The 16,670-nt window shown below is 30.7% G+C and overlaps 2 protein-coding genes across 3 annotated transcripts; one reads left to right on the top strand and one right to left on the bottom strand.

Annotated features, from left to right (window-relative positions):
* The first annotated feature begins 1,416 nt into the window (after positions 1-1,416).
* LOC119690058 (gustatory and odorant receptor 21a) lies at positions 1,417-5,759 on the top strand. The gene is made up of 4 exons (XM_038105041.1): positions 1,417-2,174; positions 4,481-4,626; positions 5,215-5,573; positions 5,630-5,759. Exons 1-4 carry the CDS (start codon positions 1,417-1,419, stop codon positions 5,723-5,725), a joined length of 1,359 nt encoding a protein of 452 aa, XP_037960969.1. The 3' UTR covers positions 5,726-5,759.
* Positions 5,760-7,518: 1,759 nt separating this feature from the next.
* Positions 7,519-14,900, bottom strand: LOC119687444 (lysosomal alpha-mannosidase). 2 transcript variants are annotated; one of them, XM_038101763.1, is made up of 9 exons: positions 14,615-14,900; positions 12,731-13,101; positions 12,461-12,666; positions 12,264-12,400; positions 10,839-10,972; positions 10,091-10,740; positions 9,816-10,030; positions 8,226-9,080; positions 7,519-8,166 (listed from the first exon to the last, which is right to left on the bottom strand). In XM_038101763.1, the coding sequence occupies exons 1-9, from the start codon at positions 14,729-14,731 to the stop codon at positions 7,591-7,593; spliced, it is 3,261 nt and encodes a 1,086-aa protein (XP_037957691.1). In that variant the 5' UTR covers positions 14,732-14,900; the 3' UTR covers positions 7,519-7,590. The 2 variants fall into 2 exon arrangements, with proteins under 2 accessions (XP_037957691.1, XP_037957690.1); XM_038101762.1 differs by lacking the exon at positions 10,839-10,972 and adding an exon at positions 12,016-12,149 and having other exon boundaries at positions 14,615-14,899.
* Between the last annotated feature and the right edge of the window lie 1,770 nt (positions 14,901-16,670).

Genomic DNA, 16,670 nt, shown 5'->3' with positions numbered 1-16,670 from the left:
AATTTACAACCGCATTAATGACGATTTAAATTTCCATTTAGTCCAGTATATATATCGCTGCAGGCTATTACACGTTGTTGCGTGGTTACATTATCTAAATGCTTCGAGCAACTAGAAGCAATTTCTTAGGAACCCCTGGATGCAATAGTTTCGTCCCATGCGTATATACTAACCTCATTATTATGAATTTTATGGAATCATATATTTAAAACATATATATTATGTTTATAATATACATTGGATACCGACAATTTTGGACAGGGCAATGCCCAAGTCATTACCCTCCAAATCGTTACAAAAAGCAAAATTTCGGGAAACTATAAAAATGTTTATGTAATTTACAATGTTTCACATATAAAAACGCATTAAAGATGTTATGTAGTACAATTTTGAACTAAATAATAGTATGTCCTTAAGGATAATGGCAGTGGTTTCGAGAGGTGGTGATTTGGTTTACATTTCACTCGGAATGCGGGCTTGGATGTGATAACCAGTGGATAGAGAGCGAAGAAGAAAATAATAGAGGAGGCACTAAAAATACTGAATCAATGTATTCATGTTGTTTAATCTTAACACTGGACTATATAATTGCATTATTAAATACGTAATCTAAGGAATAAAAAACAACGTATTAAAATTACATAGTGTTCAATTTTTTATGGAATACAACCAAAAGTTTAAATTATTAATATAAATATACACTGAAGCATACATATACATACTCAATAAAAATAAGTTCATCCATTTAAGGAAATAAATTTTTATACCATAATTTGTCTATGGAAGACTTAAAACTATTGTGACGTATGTCGCAATATGTGTCCATATGCACATACATATGCTTCCATTAAAAGTTGAAGTCATATTTGAGTGACGGTTTATTGCTCAATATAGAAAACTTAAGTGTAACTTAACTTAAGTTTGCATTGCAAAATTGCTCGTTAATATTTTAAAACTATAAAAGTTTATTTATTATTCAATAATTTACACAATACAAACTACGTAAATAGAGCTAACTTGTTTATGAATTCAATTTAAAATAAATAGAAAGAAGTAGATTAACAAACGAATTGTAATATTAAGTTTATACTTTTGTTATTTCTTTTTGTGAAGTCCTTATTAATTTCACAGCTCAATGGTAATGACTAAAAAAATATTTCCATTTACACCTTTAGAATAAATAAACAATTCATTTACCCGCCCAGTTTTTGTCATTAAACATTCCAAAGTGAACAAATATAAACTTTGCTAATCGAAACATTAATCGATTTTATATATACAAAATCAAAAGGACATTTGCGATATCCTGCAATACAAAGGTGCAATCGAATTTCATATTTCAAAGTGTGCAGTGCTCGGTAACTCAATTTCGTAAAATAATATTCTATAAGTAGTATTTAAACACTCCCTACAAACATGGCATTTTGGGCATCAAATAGCGGCATGACACCACCAACTAAAATAATTCCCGTACTTAATCCGAATCAGAAGCAATTTTTAGAGGATGAACAACGTTATAAAGAAAAAATGGATGTATTAGCCAATAATAACGATGCTAATCTAGCTGATTATTATGTACGGAAACAAAGTGTCGTAGATGATCCAGATCTATTGGATAAACATGACTCCTTTTATCATACTACTAAGAGTCTTTTAGTATTATTTCAAATTATGGGAGTTATGCCGATACATCGAAATCCTACTGGAACAAACTTACCGCGAACTGGTTACTCTTGGACATCGAAACAATTCTTTTGGGCTCTATTCATGTATTCAATACAAACAACTGTTGTGGTTTTGGTTTTAAGAGAACGTGTTAAAAAATTTGTTAACAATTCTGAGCGGCGTTTCGATGAAGCCATTTACAATGTCATATTCATTAGCCTGCTTTTTACGAATTTTCTTTTGCCGATTGCTAGTTGGCGACATGGACCGCAAGTGGCTATTTTTAAAAATATGTGGACTAATTATCAACTAAAGTTTCTTAAAGTTACTGGTTCAGCAATAGTTTTTCCAAATTTATATCCGTTGACATGGGCACTTTGTATATTTTCTTGGGGACTCAGCATTGTAGTGAATCTGTCACAGTATTTCCTACAACCTGATTTCGAATTGTGGTACACTTTCGCATATTATCCAATAATAGCAATGCTTAATTGTTTTTGCAGTTTATGGTAAGTAGAACGTAAGCGAACAAATCTTCAAACTATATTATTATCATAAAAAGTGTTCTTTATAAAAGCGACATCAACATAAGAAATGATTCCTAGATCCAAATTAAAATATCCGAAAATATTTTCTCTTTTATTTGAAACAAATCGTATTGAAAATATAGATTATTAAATATACAACATGTTCTTTACCAAAATGGCATTAATCTGGAATATAATTCCTTGTTTCATATAAAAGCAATCCCAAGTAATGAGGAACCTATTGCCAATATTAACTTATCGAAAATATTGAAAATAAATGTTATTCGAAATTCGATATTCGCATTAATGTGAGTACGATTCCTTAGTTCTATTAACTAATATATTTTCATTACTAACCAAAATATGTGGTGTCGAAGATATAAGTTATTCGTTATACGTAATATTCTATATAAATGCTGCATAAACGTGAGATATGATTCCATGGTATAGTAAGCGAAAATAATCACAAGTGATAAGAGTCCGCTCTAAATATTAACCGAAATTATTATTACTAAAAATACACATTATTAAATATACAAATTGTTCTCTATAGAAACAGCATAAACATAAAAAAACCCTAATTTTTTGAAAACTACAATTAATTCTTTTAATGGGTCTTTGAAGCGAACTTCAAATAAATCTTTATCTCGTTGTCAATTGAACGTGTCGGATAATTGAAATCGGCGTTGCTATAAGTTAGATTGCAAGGCAAAAATACGCATCTAATTTAAATCAATGGCAGAAAACCAGATAATTGTCAAAATCAACTAAATATATTTTAATTTGAGTTCGATCTCTTTGTGTTATTGTAGTTGAAAAGTTTTTGAATAATTAGACAATCGGAGTATATCTCCAACAATTACTTAATTACTTAATAATATTCCTATAACACAAGCAGATAATATAACGTACTTAGGTATTCATCTAGACAGGCGACTAACTTGGCGCAAGCATATTGAAGCCAAAAAAATACAAATGAAGCTCCAAGCCTCTAAGTTAGATCCTCCCTGTACCTAGAGTGTAAAGTACTCTTAGCATCACAAAACTAATATGGACTTATGGTATCCAGTTATTTGGTAATGCTAGTGCTTCAAATATTGAAAATATCCAATGATATTGAAAATAAAATGAATGAAAGTATCTACCAAATTCTACAAATTCCGTTAGTTAAAGCTGAATTTGTTAATATAAGAAAAAAACACAATAAAAGGCTGACAGAACATGTTAACCCCTTAGCAAGGAATCTTGCACTTCTTTCCACGGCTTCCTGCCTAAAAAGGGCTGACCATTAATTAAAATTCAATAGTTTTAAATAAAAACCCCACTCTTCTTTTTAGTAATCTGATAAGGTTTAATTGGATTCTTAATCACCTAACATTCATTCCAATGAAATTTTATCCATTGATTTAAGTTATTTAAATTGATTTTTAACGTCCGTTTTGACGAAGCGGTCTATTGTTTCCAATCGAAAAGAAGATAAGAGAGATGAATTGCAACAACAAAAATTTATTTTTAGTATTTTTAATTAATTGAATTTTTTGGCTGCCCATACAGCTGTTTCGAGTATTGTTAAATACCCATTATCAGTAGTCTTAAAATTATTTCTTTTATTTAATTATTCCTAAATAATTTTTTGAGACTGCATGTACCAAGGGTTGAACTCGTACCCTGTCAAATTTAAAGCTTATGGTGAGTGTTTAGAGTGAGTGCCAACTGACCCAGAACCTTACTTGACTTTCGTCAACTCCGAAAAGTAAAAGTTCATTAACAAATTTACTTGCTGTAGAATAAAACAAAACCCACAAAGAAACTAAATTGCATATCCATATGCATATCCATATATTTTGGTTATCAATTCATTATAGAAATTTTTGAGAGTATTAATTATTTGGATATATGTCTTTGACAACCATTAATCATAACATTCATAATATTTATAATGACAATAAGTAACAGATAGAAAAAAAAGATCTGCAATATGTTAAGTATTTATTAAATATATTTATACCTTGCTATACGGATTATACAGTTTCAGAAAAAGTTTATAACAAAGAGAAATCCACAGTAAAGACTCAATTATTTTAAAGCAAAATACAATAGTGTCATATAAGGGGAAGGTCAATAGCGAATTGCAGTATAATTATATATTTTGGACTCTAAATCGAAAAAGTGTCACAATTAACATAGTCTTTATAACGAATTGTAAATAGATTGATCGTATAGTGATATTTATCAAATAGTATATACTTCTTTAACGATTTTTTAATATGTCTTGATATATTAACTAGGTACATCAATTGCAATGCTTTCGGTACCGCTAGTCTTGCACTGTCAAATTCACTTCAGCAAACGCTTAAAGGTGATAAGCCTGCACAAAAATTGACGGAATATAGACATCTTTGGGTGGATTTAAGTCATATGATGCAACAATTAGGTAATAGTTTTCTTAAGTTCAATTCTAATTCAGGTATACTTTTTGGCAATATAACAGTAAGTCTCTATTTAAAGTCTGAATAAAACGTATTGACATTAGACTTTTTTTTTAAATATATTAAAAAATTAAAAAATTTATATAAATTAAAAGTTTACTATATAAAACTATTGATTTTTTGTTATTTTTTTATTTAAATAATACACGTAAGATCGCTTAAAGCTTCAGCGCAATTGGAGAGGGTATAGACATCCTTATATATATATATATATTATATATATATATATATTATATATATATATATATATATAACTAACATATTATAGATAAAGTTACTTTATAACTATTCTCTTACATGAGAAATGAAGCCTCTTCCACAGCGGACTACATAATTAATTTCTTGTATAAGAAAGTTTATAATTTTTTTTAACACAATACACTTTACAACTGAACTGTTGTAAAATAGGATAGTGTGTTGTATAACGTATTGCTGTAGAATTTTTAACAAGAGACTTACTAATTTTTTGCACGGCATATAACAAAAAATACACCTCTTCAAACCCACATTTTTGTGCACTAATTTTTTCGTAGGTCGGGCTTATTCAAATATGTATGGCATGTATTGCTTGGTTATATTCTTTACTACAATCATAGCAACTTACGGATCCTTAAGCGAAATTATAGATCATGGCGCGACATACAAAGAGGTTGGACTATTCGTTATCGTTTTCTATTGTATGGGCTTACTTTACATTATATGCAATGAAGCTCATTATGCTTCACAGAAAGTGGGTTTAGATTTTCAAACAAAATTATTAAATGTGAATTTGACAGCCGTTGACAGTGCGACACAAAAGGAAGTACGAATGTTTTTAGACGCCATTGCAAAAAATCCACCTATAATGAATTTAGATGGTTACGCAAATATCAACAGAGAATTAATCACATCGGTAATGCTACTTAAGTCCTAAACCTAAATTAATAATTATATTGAATTTTATTACAGAATGTCTCCTTTATGGCCACATATTTGGTTGTATTACTACAATTTAAAATTACTGAGCAACGTGGTATACGTTCACAACAGACAATGACTAAATAGGTCTTTATATTATCTTTTTTGATTCTATCCAATAACTCGCACTCATAAATATTTATTAAAATAATTAAATATATTTTAAAAAATAACTGTTTGTTGTCATAATCTCTCCACACGATAATATTTACTGTTGGATGTAATGCTTTCCAAAAAGATTTCAGCAGAACGAGAATATTGGATATATATTACATATATTACAGATACTTATACTAAACTCATTACTAACTTAATGATATACTTATATTCCAAATGTACTAAGTTGAAATGATGAGACCTATGTACTCTACTTTCGCTTATTACAGGTAATTGCCCTTAAGCTTGGAACACAAGCTGGTTTATATGTAATGGAAGGAGTTCACTCACTTTTTGTATCTAGTGTATTAAGAAAAAGACAATATTGATATTATTTACAAAATTAAATTTAACTGTCAAAACACTAATGTAATTTATTCTCCCACAGTATAAAATATCTAGTTTGGGTTTGATATTCAAACTTTGACACTGATGTGAAAAGATCAAGGGTTTGAGATTTAAACTTTGACACTGATGTGAAAAGATTAAGAACAATATATTGAAACTTAGGTCACGGTGGAACCCGATGGGTAGCAGCAGAAGGGGCAGACCTGTACACAATTGGTGAAGGCAAATTGATGTGGAAACATCATATATGCGGAAAAGCTGGAGAGAATTGAAGCTATTAGCCAACAAGTGGAAGATCTTTGTTGCGGCCTTATGCTCCTTCTAGGAATTAAAGGATTTAATTTAATATATACGGTGACCAGGTTTTCTGTACCTCTTCACATTAGTCAAAACAGCGTTGCTCACTAATAAAACTTATTATTTTAGCTCTTTAGAAACAAATTTGTATATTTTTGTAGGAATATATATGGAAATGTTAAAATTTAACTTAACTAAAAAGTACTTAAATAGTAGTAACGGTATGAATATATCAGTTGCGATTTGACTGTCTGCATAACATACATTCGCCATGTCTGCGCACATGACATTAAATAGATGATGTCCATATTGTAGAACATACAAATATAATTAGATCTTGAACCACGGGTATTCTATCTTCAATTTTCAAACTCCCACTAAAAAAATGATCAATTTTAGCGCACATTTGCATGAAACCTTATGTCTCTGACATGCAAATCTTGTGTTTATACAATGACATATTTTTATCCACTATTTCTTATTCAAGTAGTGAATCATTAAATTAAATTTACTCTCATTTAAACTTTGAATCTGATGTAGCTATTCATATTCATTCGATAAAAATTTATTAGGTCTTGTCCTGGTATTGATAAATATAAAGATTTTTACCAATGATTTTAAGATAGGCAAATATGTTAATAGTAACATTTTCTTCAGGAAAATAGGCATCGATAAAACCCTTTAACTTTATAAAACTTCAGCAGTTTCTCCAGCTAGTTTTTACAATCTTAGTGGTAGGTTTACTTGTTAATAGTTATATTCATAAAACCGAAAAAACCTTGATCTTATCAGGTAATCACACGATTATTTAACGGTTTTGGATATAATAATATTACGGTTACTAGTTACGGCAAAACTAATGTTGTTTTGAAAATCGTTTTTATTAACTAAATTAAATACCTTGTTAACAATGTAGGAAATCAGTTTTTATAATATAGCTATGGAATGCGTATAATCGATTTCCGGCACGGTTAAATATAGTATATATAGTAATCAGCATTCTTCTGACTGAAAAACTAATAAGCCTTTTATATACACAATCGAAAATCGAAGGTAATGGTAAACAAAAATACAATAACTTTTAAATCATTAAATATTTATTTATAAAAAGACACTATACCTCTAAAATTGATTTATTTATATTAAAATAGTTATATGTGCTTTGCAAGTGTTAGTACATATGTATGAATTTCCATTGGACTAAGCTCAATAATGAATTTAGTATCATCATCTTCTTGCAATGGAAGATTTGCAATTGATGGCTTGAACTTCTTTAATTTCTCAGCACGTAAACGATTTAATTCCATGTTTTTTCCATGTTCACGTTTAAGACGATTACTTTCCGCACCCAAACCATCAACAGGTAAAAGTTCTTCAAAGTACTTTGCATCTAATAATGGTTTATCAGCTCGCAGCAGCTGCACATAATCTGATGATTTGTAATAAAGAGCATAATTGTCATATAACTCTTCAATTGGATCAGGCACGAATTCCATTCTTCGATTATCATCCAGCCATGCATTACCGTCCAACGTAGTCTCACGTATATCGACAATATTAAAACCACGTAATACGTCTTTCAAATTAAATTGCACCGTTTTTGAATATTCAGGATCTTCATCTTTTTCTAAAATATGCTCAAAACGTATTAGAATTTCATTTTCATGCCAGGGCTCGAATGACATAATATGTATGTTCCGCGGTAATGAAAGACTTATACCAGAAAACTACAAAAAAAAAAACGCATTAAATATTTAATATTCCAAAATAATCATATTATACTTACTATGTTTGTGTAATTTAAACGCCAGTCATCGTAGGAACTATTCGTTGCATCACTGAAAAATTTCCATGTTGGTAACAATTTTTCCAACTGTGTAAAACGTTCCAGTAACTGTGTCGTTGGACTTTGATCCAATTGTGAATTACCCAATATTAAATAATGGGTACCACGCGCAACTAAACCTTGTCCAAATGCTGTTTCGTTAAGTGATTCGTCCACGCCAAAAGCATCATCGTGTAATAAACGACGATGAATCATCAATTCTAAAGAACCATCACCCATTGAACTGCCACCTTGAGCACGATCAGTCAATATAGCCAAACGTGCATTTTCATCTTCCAATGCTATTTTTGTTGTTATAGGATAATAATTGCCAGCCGTATGCTCCAATAATTTAACACGCCACGTATCACGATGATCACGTAAACGTTTTAACATTTCACGACCATTCGAATCGGTATAAAATATACCTTCAGATTGTATATCAGAGTTGAATCTTGTAATAATTTCTTTGCCAACACCGTCATCAATGGGTATCGGTCCAACCATCCATTCAAATTCTGCGTAGCCATGTTTGCGGTAAACGCGTACAACTTGACTTATCCATTCATTAAAAATTTGGTGAACTTCCTCTACCAAATTTCCACGATATACTTTTATTTTGGGACCTGTTGTCACAAGCTTAACATTATCAGTTTTGGGTCGGAATATATATGCGCCTGAGGAGCGATTACGGAATTCGCGATTATTGCCAATAGCACCCTCGTAATACAAAAATTCTTGATTGACAATACGTGTCATTTCTTTTGTTGTTATTGCAGATAAGAAGCCGTTCGTGTCAAAAGTTAAACGTATTTTCTATTAATATAAGACAACCCAAAAATTATTTAAATGAAGTGGTTATAGAAATATGATTAAATATATAAATATATATATATAAAAAAATATTTAAATAAAATTTATTTAAATATTAATATAACATAAAATAATATACTATGTTATTATAATATATATAACTATAATTATATATACATATATATAAATATACAACAAAATAATGGATTTAAGTTAAGGTGAAATTAAACTACATGTACTTATTAAAAAAAATATATTATAAAAACAAATTCCATGTAATACTTTCAAATAAATAAATGAGAGGGTTAAGGAATAGATTACGTGGGTGGGATTTAATATAAGATGGTAGCTTGGACAACCATTGGCTGGCTATTTGGTAAACATGTACTTAGAATAAGAGTTGACTTAAAGAAGAAAAAAGAAAAAAAGAGTGGTGCACATCTGCTAATGTTTAGTTCTCCCTCTCCCTCCCTCCCTTAGCCCTCTTTCGAACGTATCCAGCACAACGATTAAAAATATGCTACAGTTTCTTATAGTCTTAAAATGGTATTATAACTAACAAATAGTTGAGGTCTCTGTTGATTAGTCACATTATAATGGACTAATAAGGTTCAGGTGTAGTACTACCTGTATACGTGTTTTTATTTTTCAAATTTCCTATATATTTTAAAATTACTAGTCACTTAGAGAGTATACGTATACGACTGTATCGCTATTAAAAATCTATTTTATACATACTTCATTTCCAATGCTAACAAAACTTGATAAGTTGTCTGCATCGGGTATTGGTTCCAAGCGATGCTTGTTTGTTTTCATAATGTAATAAGACTTATATCCAAAAGGTGGTAATTCACTGGCTAGGAAGATGAGTTCATATTTTGCACGGGAGTTACGGAACGTTATGTTTTGTATTGTTTCCGGAATAGGCAATATTTCCGTTTCCAAAGTAACATCTGCAACAAAATAATATATAAACATTTGAAAATTATATAAATGATTAAAAAACAAGTAACCTCTATAGTCCTTGACAATGTAATCTAAAGTTGATACTGGTACCCTGACATATTCAAAAGTAGAATGTGCAAGTGGATTATAAAGTGTAAGTATAAAACGGTCACTAGTTTCCGAAATGAGGCAACTACTAATATTCAATAGGTCACAAGTTTTGAATTCAAATTTATAGTCATGCTTTTTAGTGTCTGGTATGCCTGTTTGTGGGGTTTCTCCAGATGTTAAATGGTTAAGTATATCTTTGGTGTTGCTTCCACAAGCGCGTAAAGCAACATTTAAACGTCTTGCATAGTCGTAGGCAACCTTTTGTTTCTCGGTGCCTGTTACAGCATCATGATGTTGCATTATACCCATTGTTTCGCGGAAAAATGAGAGATGTGGCAAAAAATATGGATTTTCTCGTGGTGCTAAAGATGTTAGTTGTTTGCAAACTTGCAAAAATTGATTTCCCACACGTTCATAGCGTTTCAGTGTTGGACGTGAAGTAAAATAACCAGTCCAGTAAGCATGTGGATCTGACGCATAGGGAAAGAAATCATCATCCTTTGTTGGCCACGTTATACCAGCATCATGTAAAGACTTAAGATAGCACGAAGGTGTGGAATATAAAAGATTGATTTCAGACCCATTAATTTGACGTTCATTAGCATATCTAAAAAAAAAAAAATGAAAATAATTTAAGCAACTAAGTTTTTGTACGTAACTATTTATAAGTTGATGAAAGCAGCTGTCTATAATATTACTACTCACTTAATCAATTTATCCAAATTTTTATACCATGAATTGGCATTTTGATAATGAAAATCTTCACCCATTGTTATGAGTACATTTTTGGTACGATAACTTTTAGACATGTTTGTTACAAATTCAAAAAACTGATCAACCTATGAAAAACATAAGTCAATATACAAAATTCGTAAATGTATTGCGGAAAGGCTACAATATTATATAAAAGCTGTAGTAAGGGAATTTATTAGGAAGTTATTATACATGTCATTAAAAAGATCTACTAGGTTTTTAGTTGCTACATTAGTTATTTTAGTATGTTTTTAAGTGATGTAATTGTAAGATGATATCTAAACATGAAGGATCTATATACACACTCTGTCCTATATCCCAATAGATTAGATTAAAAAAAAAAAACAAAGCGTGTTAGTTTTGATTTTTTATTATTGTTCATTAAAAGCACTCTTCTTCTGAGTCAAAGTCCAACATTCATCAAATGTTTCGAAACATAAGTTGATCGAAACGTTTTAAATAACCAAAATGGTATCGAAACGATCTTCTTTTGTCAGCAATTTTGGAAATATCTAGAAATATCGCTTGATCTCCGATAAGAATGATGTTTGTTTCGATAATGAGTTCACATACCATGATGGTTTTATGTGATATCGCGCCATCAGTATCGGGTCTCGATAAACTGGAAGATGATGTAGATGTAAAAGGGGACTAACAAAACAAATAATAATTAACTCTGATGTTTTTTAACTGGACGAATCCATAAGAGTTGTCTATTATACAAGTAATTAGTTGGAAACGCTGATGAGGAAATAAAATAGTGTAAAAGTGTTATTGGAGCTACTATTTTATTCAATCAATCAACAAGATATTGTTATAATGTTTACTGATTCAATGTACATAACTTTTATTCGTGACATTGAATAGATTATCATCTATACAAAACATTCACTACTCAATAATGTACAATTTAATAGATTACAAAATCTATCTTTTAAAAGTGCTTCCTAAGAGTTCTAGCTAAAATTTGGCCAATGATAATATGGTGATAAAAAAATAACTGTATGCCAAAAAGCTAATATAAAACGTTTAAAAAATAGTGTAATTAGTTACAATTTAAAAATCTTTCATCAACTTTTAACTAAATTTGCAACATGTAAAAATTTTAAGGCAATATAAGTAATTTTACCGTATTAATTTATCCAAATTTTTGTAATAAACATTTGCGTCCTGATAGGTGAAATCCCCACCCATAGTAAGGATGATATTATTAGTACGATAATAGCGACTTTGCTTTTCGATAAAGTCAAAGAACTCATCGACCTAATTACCAGAATGAACGTCATGATAAGATATGTAAGACAATAATGTGAGAATTACTACTTTTTTTAGTGTGGGGAAGTTATTGTAATAAGATCAGAAATATTTTATGCTTACGCGCTTTTTAACATTATTATCAGGACTGTGTTTACCGTCGATAATTGGCTCATCAGCACAGAGAATATCAAAACAAAAACCCGGTGGTGGCTGATATTGATTATACAAAACGCCTGTAAATAAGTGTGCTGGTTCACCTAAAAATTAAAATAAAATATTTTTCAAAAAATAATATAACTAATAATATAATTGCATACCCAAATTAGCTGAAGCACGCCAAATCATTTCTCCCTTTTTGTTCATAAGGCGTTCGTCTTTATCTTGATAATCCAGACGGCCAAAAAATAAACCATCAAAACCCATTTGTGCAAACATAGATGCCATTTCACGTGAATGTCCAAACGGATCAATTTGCCAACCTATACGTGGGCGTCCACATTCCCCAAATGTGTCATTCAGACGTCTTAATAAAAATAGATTCATTATATTTAAAGTTTTTTTTTTTTTGTTTTGAATAAAATTTTTACCTTAAACCCCAAGTGAACTGATCGATTATGCTCTGGTAATGTGTAGTAGCTTCATCATTCATACTCCATGCACCACCAATAAATTCTAGACGACCCTCGTCTACTAACATTTTTACTTCTTCTTGCATTTCGGGAGTTTGTTCGCTCCACCATTTGAAAAAGAATGCAGATTCGACATAGATGAAGCGTTTATTGGGATCCTTGAGCAGTTGCTCTACAACAGAGTCGATTATATATTGTACACCGGCTTTTTGTATTAACGTTTCACTTCCGTAATAATACTGATCCACAGTTTTAAGCCAGCCTACATCATCATGTGTATGTGGTACCAAATGAACATTTAACATATGCGGCTTAACAGCAGGGCAGCTCTGTAGGTGTTAAATTGAAAATTAAAAGAATTTATTAAATTTAAGTAACTAACATTAAATATGTGTGTTGCTGTAGTTGAAACTGGCGGAATAGAGCAAGCTATTCCAATTGACGCTTTATTGGCGTTGATTGACGCTTTATATTAATACGTGTGTTTTTGAACACCGTGGTGTTAAGCCTTGAAGGCAGGAAATCACGTTAAAAATACTGGACTCTTTAGTTTAGGTACATATCAAAAGAGTACGAAGGCATGTAGATATGCTGCTCCTAGTCTGATGTCACAATTCTTTTTAACAAATAGCATCTTCTAGATACTGTGACATTTTAAGAACACTTCATCGTGGGGTTTATATTTCTTACGGAATTCGGTTACAAGAGAAGTTTGGCAAAAAAATTTATTGCAGCGATTTATAGAGCAATTTTTGCAATCAATAACATGTCCAATCATGTCGCATTTACTTTTCTATTCAATAATGATTGGATCTACGTGAGAAAGCATTATTAGTTCATCTTGCTCATTCATTTCGCCCGTTTTAGATTCGTTGTTTGTAAGAAAAGCAATAAAGTACTATCTCCCAAAAATGCTGGAACGACAAGTGTTACAACAACTATAATAGCAGATTCCTATTAGTATATCGTCGTTATTGCAACGCATTGCGTTATGTGTATTGAAATAATGCTAAAGTGACACTTAACCATTGAACACTAGTGACTGCGGGGCGTGAATTTGTTCGCTTTATGAACTTGAACCATACTTATTTACTATGTATATGATTTTGTTACTATAATCTTTGAAATTGATGGAACTTTTTTGAATTGTATTTGTGAAATCTTAAATTATAGCTGTAATTATTGATGTTTTGACTCAGTTTGGAATCACACCTTTTTTTTTTGGTAAGTCTTTGCTTGGTTCGCAGAGATCGAGGAATGTTTAATTTTTGGTCGTCATTGTACGCAAGTTGTTTGAAGATATCGGTCAAGCCAATATACTTCTGTGTAACTGGTACATCTGCTAGCGTTGCGATCATTTTTGTAAACATAGTTTCGTAAATATATACGTACATACAAATCTAAAAGTTCAAGAAATACATTGACTATATTTAAACTATTAATGTTCCATGGGTTCTCAATTTTATATTGCGTAATTGGACAACCTTAATCGGTAGCTTACATCTAAATTTCTATGATTACTTATGATTAGCTTAAGTATTTTCACTAGAAAACGAAAAAAAACACATCACACTGATAACCTTTCGATTTAGCTACAGTCGATAGACCTGCATTCTACATTTGAAATATGTAGCTGCATTAGTTCTTATTAATAGAAAAAAATATATTGTTACCTCTTGGAAAAATTTTCAAAACTTATGATACTATACCATATGAAGGTAAAGAGGGAGCTCCTCCAACAATGACACTTACATAGCTTAAATAGACTTAGTATCACACTTCAAGCGAGCATCACAAACTTTTCGACATAATAGAAATAAAAAAGAACAGAATATCACTTACTGCGTAGCCACATTTTGAGCCCACATTAAGTATGGATTTCGAATTCTTTTGTGGGCGTGCCGCACTCAAAGCAATAAAACAAATAAACAAAAGGCTTTTTATTTTACAGTTAGCCATATCACATTATTCACTAATCTTCCGCCGGTAGAGAATTTAAAAGAAATAAACAAAAAAAACAAAAATCCTCAACACAATTTTAATCCGAACTTACACCCGAACGAAACGAGTTGAAAGTACGTACTGACCGGGAACAGCTTTCTTTGCGCAATTCAAGAATTAAATTCATAAACCACAAACAGCAATCACAGCTTGAATATTCTCATATGTAACGTTCATGTTTATTGTTTATTGTGTTGTTGTTTTTTTTTTTCATTTGACTCGTTTGATTCTGTAAACAGATAAGGCCGGATTGTGCTATACACAGCCACGAACGAATAGCACAAAACAAAAAAAGAAAAACAAATGAAAAAAAAGAAGGAACATTATGGATGCGCAAGCAAAGCAATTCTGTATGTAGCGCTGCACTACTTTAGCAACAGCGGACAATATCGTGCATTCACTGCCGGCTTTATAAACAAACAAAAAGAAAAAAAGAAAAAAACAAAAAAAATGAAAAATGAAATGAAAATAAAAAAGTTGATAAAAAGAAATTTAATATGAAAAGATCATTGATAATAATTTCATAAGAAGTGTTGCGTTTTATTCTTTAAAATTAAAAATAATTAATGTAATTAATTTACGTTTATCGTATTTTTATATGGATTTTGTATTAAAAAAAGACAAACTTTGTAGCATATTTGCCCAGTTAAGTACAATAGTCTAAATATAGCATAAATGTTTAAAGCATGATATTGACCAGAGCTATTCAAAACACGGCCCGGCCCATATGTCTAAACATAGCATAAATGCTTAAAGCATGATATAGACCAGGGCTGTTCAAAGCTAGGCCCACGGACCACATGCGGCCCGCGTTTAATGCTTGCGACATCTTTTTAATCTACTACAATTACACAAATTTTCTTTTGGTTTATTGGTCGTATTTGTTTCTGCGGCCCTCCAATATGTAGAGTGATTTGTATTGGCTCGAGATCGCAACTGGTCTGGACAGCCCTGATATAGACGATGCTATATGTATGCAAATCAAGCATGCCGTGCAAGTAAATCGCACTGTGTACCATATATTCAAGTATGTATACCTAATTTCGGTCTGCAGACATGTATGTGGTAAAATAACACCTTACATTAAAGTGATAGCAAAACACATACTTAGTTTGCATACTTAGTGTGCATACTTGTAGTATCATCTATATCATGCTTAAGTTGAAGTAAGTCGCTTTAAAACACAACTTATTCAACCACGAAGAATAAAATTATAAAAATATAAAAACTTAAGATTTACATATGTATATGGAAAAACATGTAACAAATCAAAACTATGATAGCTATTAAAGCTGAATTGAATTAAATTTCATACAGAGATTTTTCAGACCTACTATATAACAACCACAAAAAATTGTAAAAACCACAAAAAAAAAATTGAAATTTGTGGTTCCAAAATCCGCGTAGGGTGCAACTGCAAATCACTACATAAGTTATGCCTTGTTTTCACTATGTTATTTTATATGACAATTATAATTGACTGGTGTGTCAAAAGCGTTTTCATTACATGACAATAATGCGAATATGTCATCATATGACTACCCGTTTTCATTATACTGATAATATTTGACATTGCAAATGACATAGTGGAAACGTAGCATTAGTTTCACATTCGTCTCAGATTTCATACAAAATTCTGAAAAATAAAATTACAATTTAATCGTTTGTATTACAAAAGCAGGTTAAAGTAAAATTCGAAAATCCTAAATGTGAAATGTAACCGTCAGTACCTTTTAAATTTAGAAGCCCACCCTATCCAATCAGCTTATAAGCTCCAACTGTACAAAGGCCACAAACTACTAAAAACAAAAAAGGATAGAATTATCATCTGCTAAATTCACTTAATTTTTATTTGATTAAGAATATAATAAATTATACTTGAATAAATGCGATTTTT

This window comes from Teleopsis dalmanni, chromosome X (assembly GCF_002237135.1).
Source record: "Teleopsis dalmanni isolate 2A chromosome X, ASM223713v2, whole genome shotgun sequence".
Taxonomy (NCBI): Eukaryota; Metazoa; Arthropoda; class Insecta; order Diptera; family Diopsidae; genus Teleopsis; species Teleopsis dalmanni.
The sequence above is the reverse complement of the archived record's forward strand: the minus strand, read 5'-3'. Positions and strand labels throughout refer to the sequence as shown.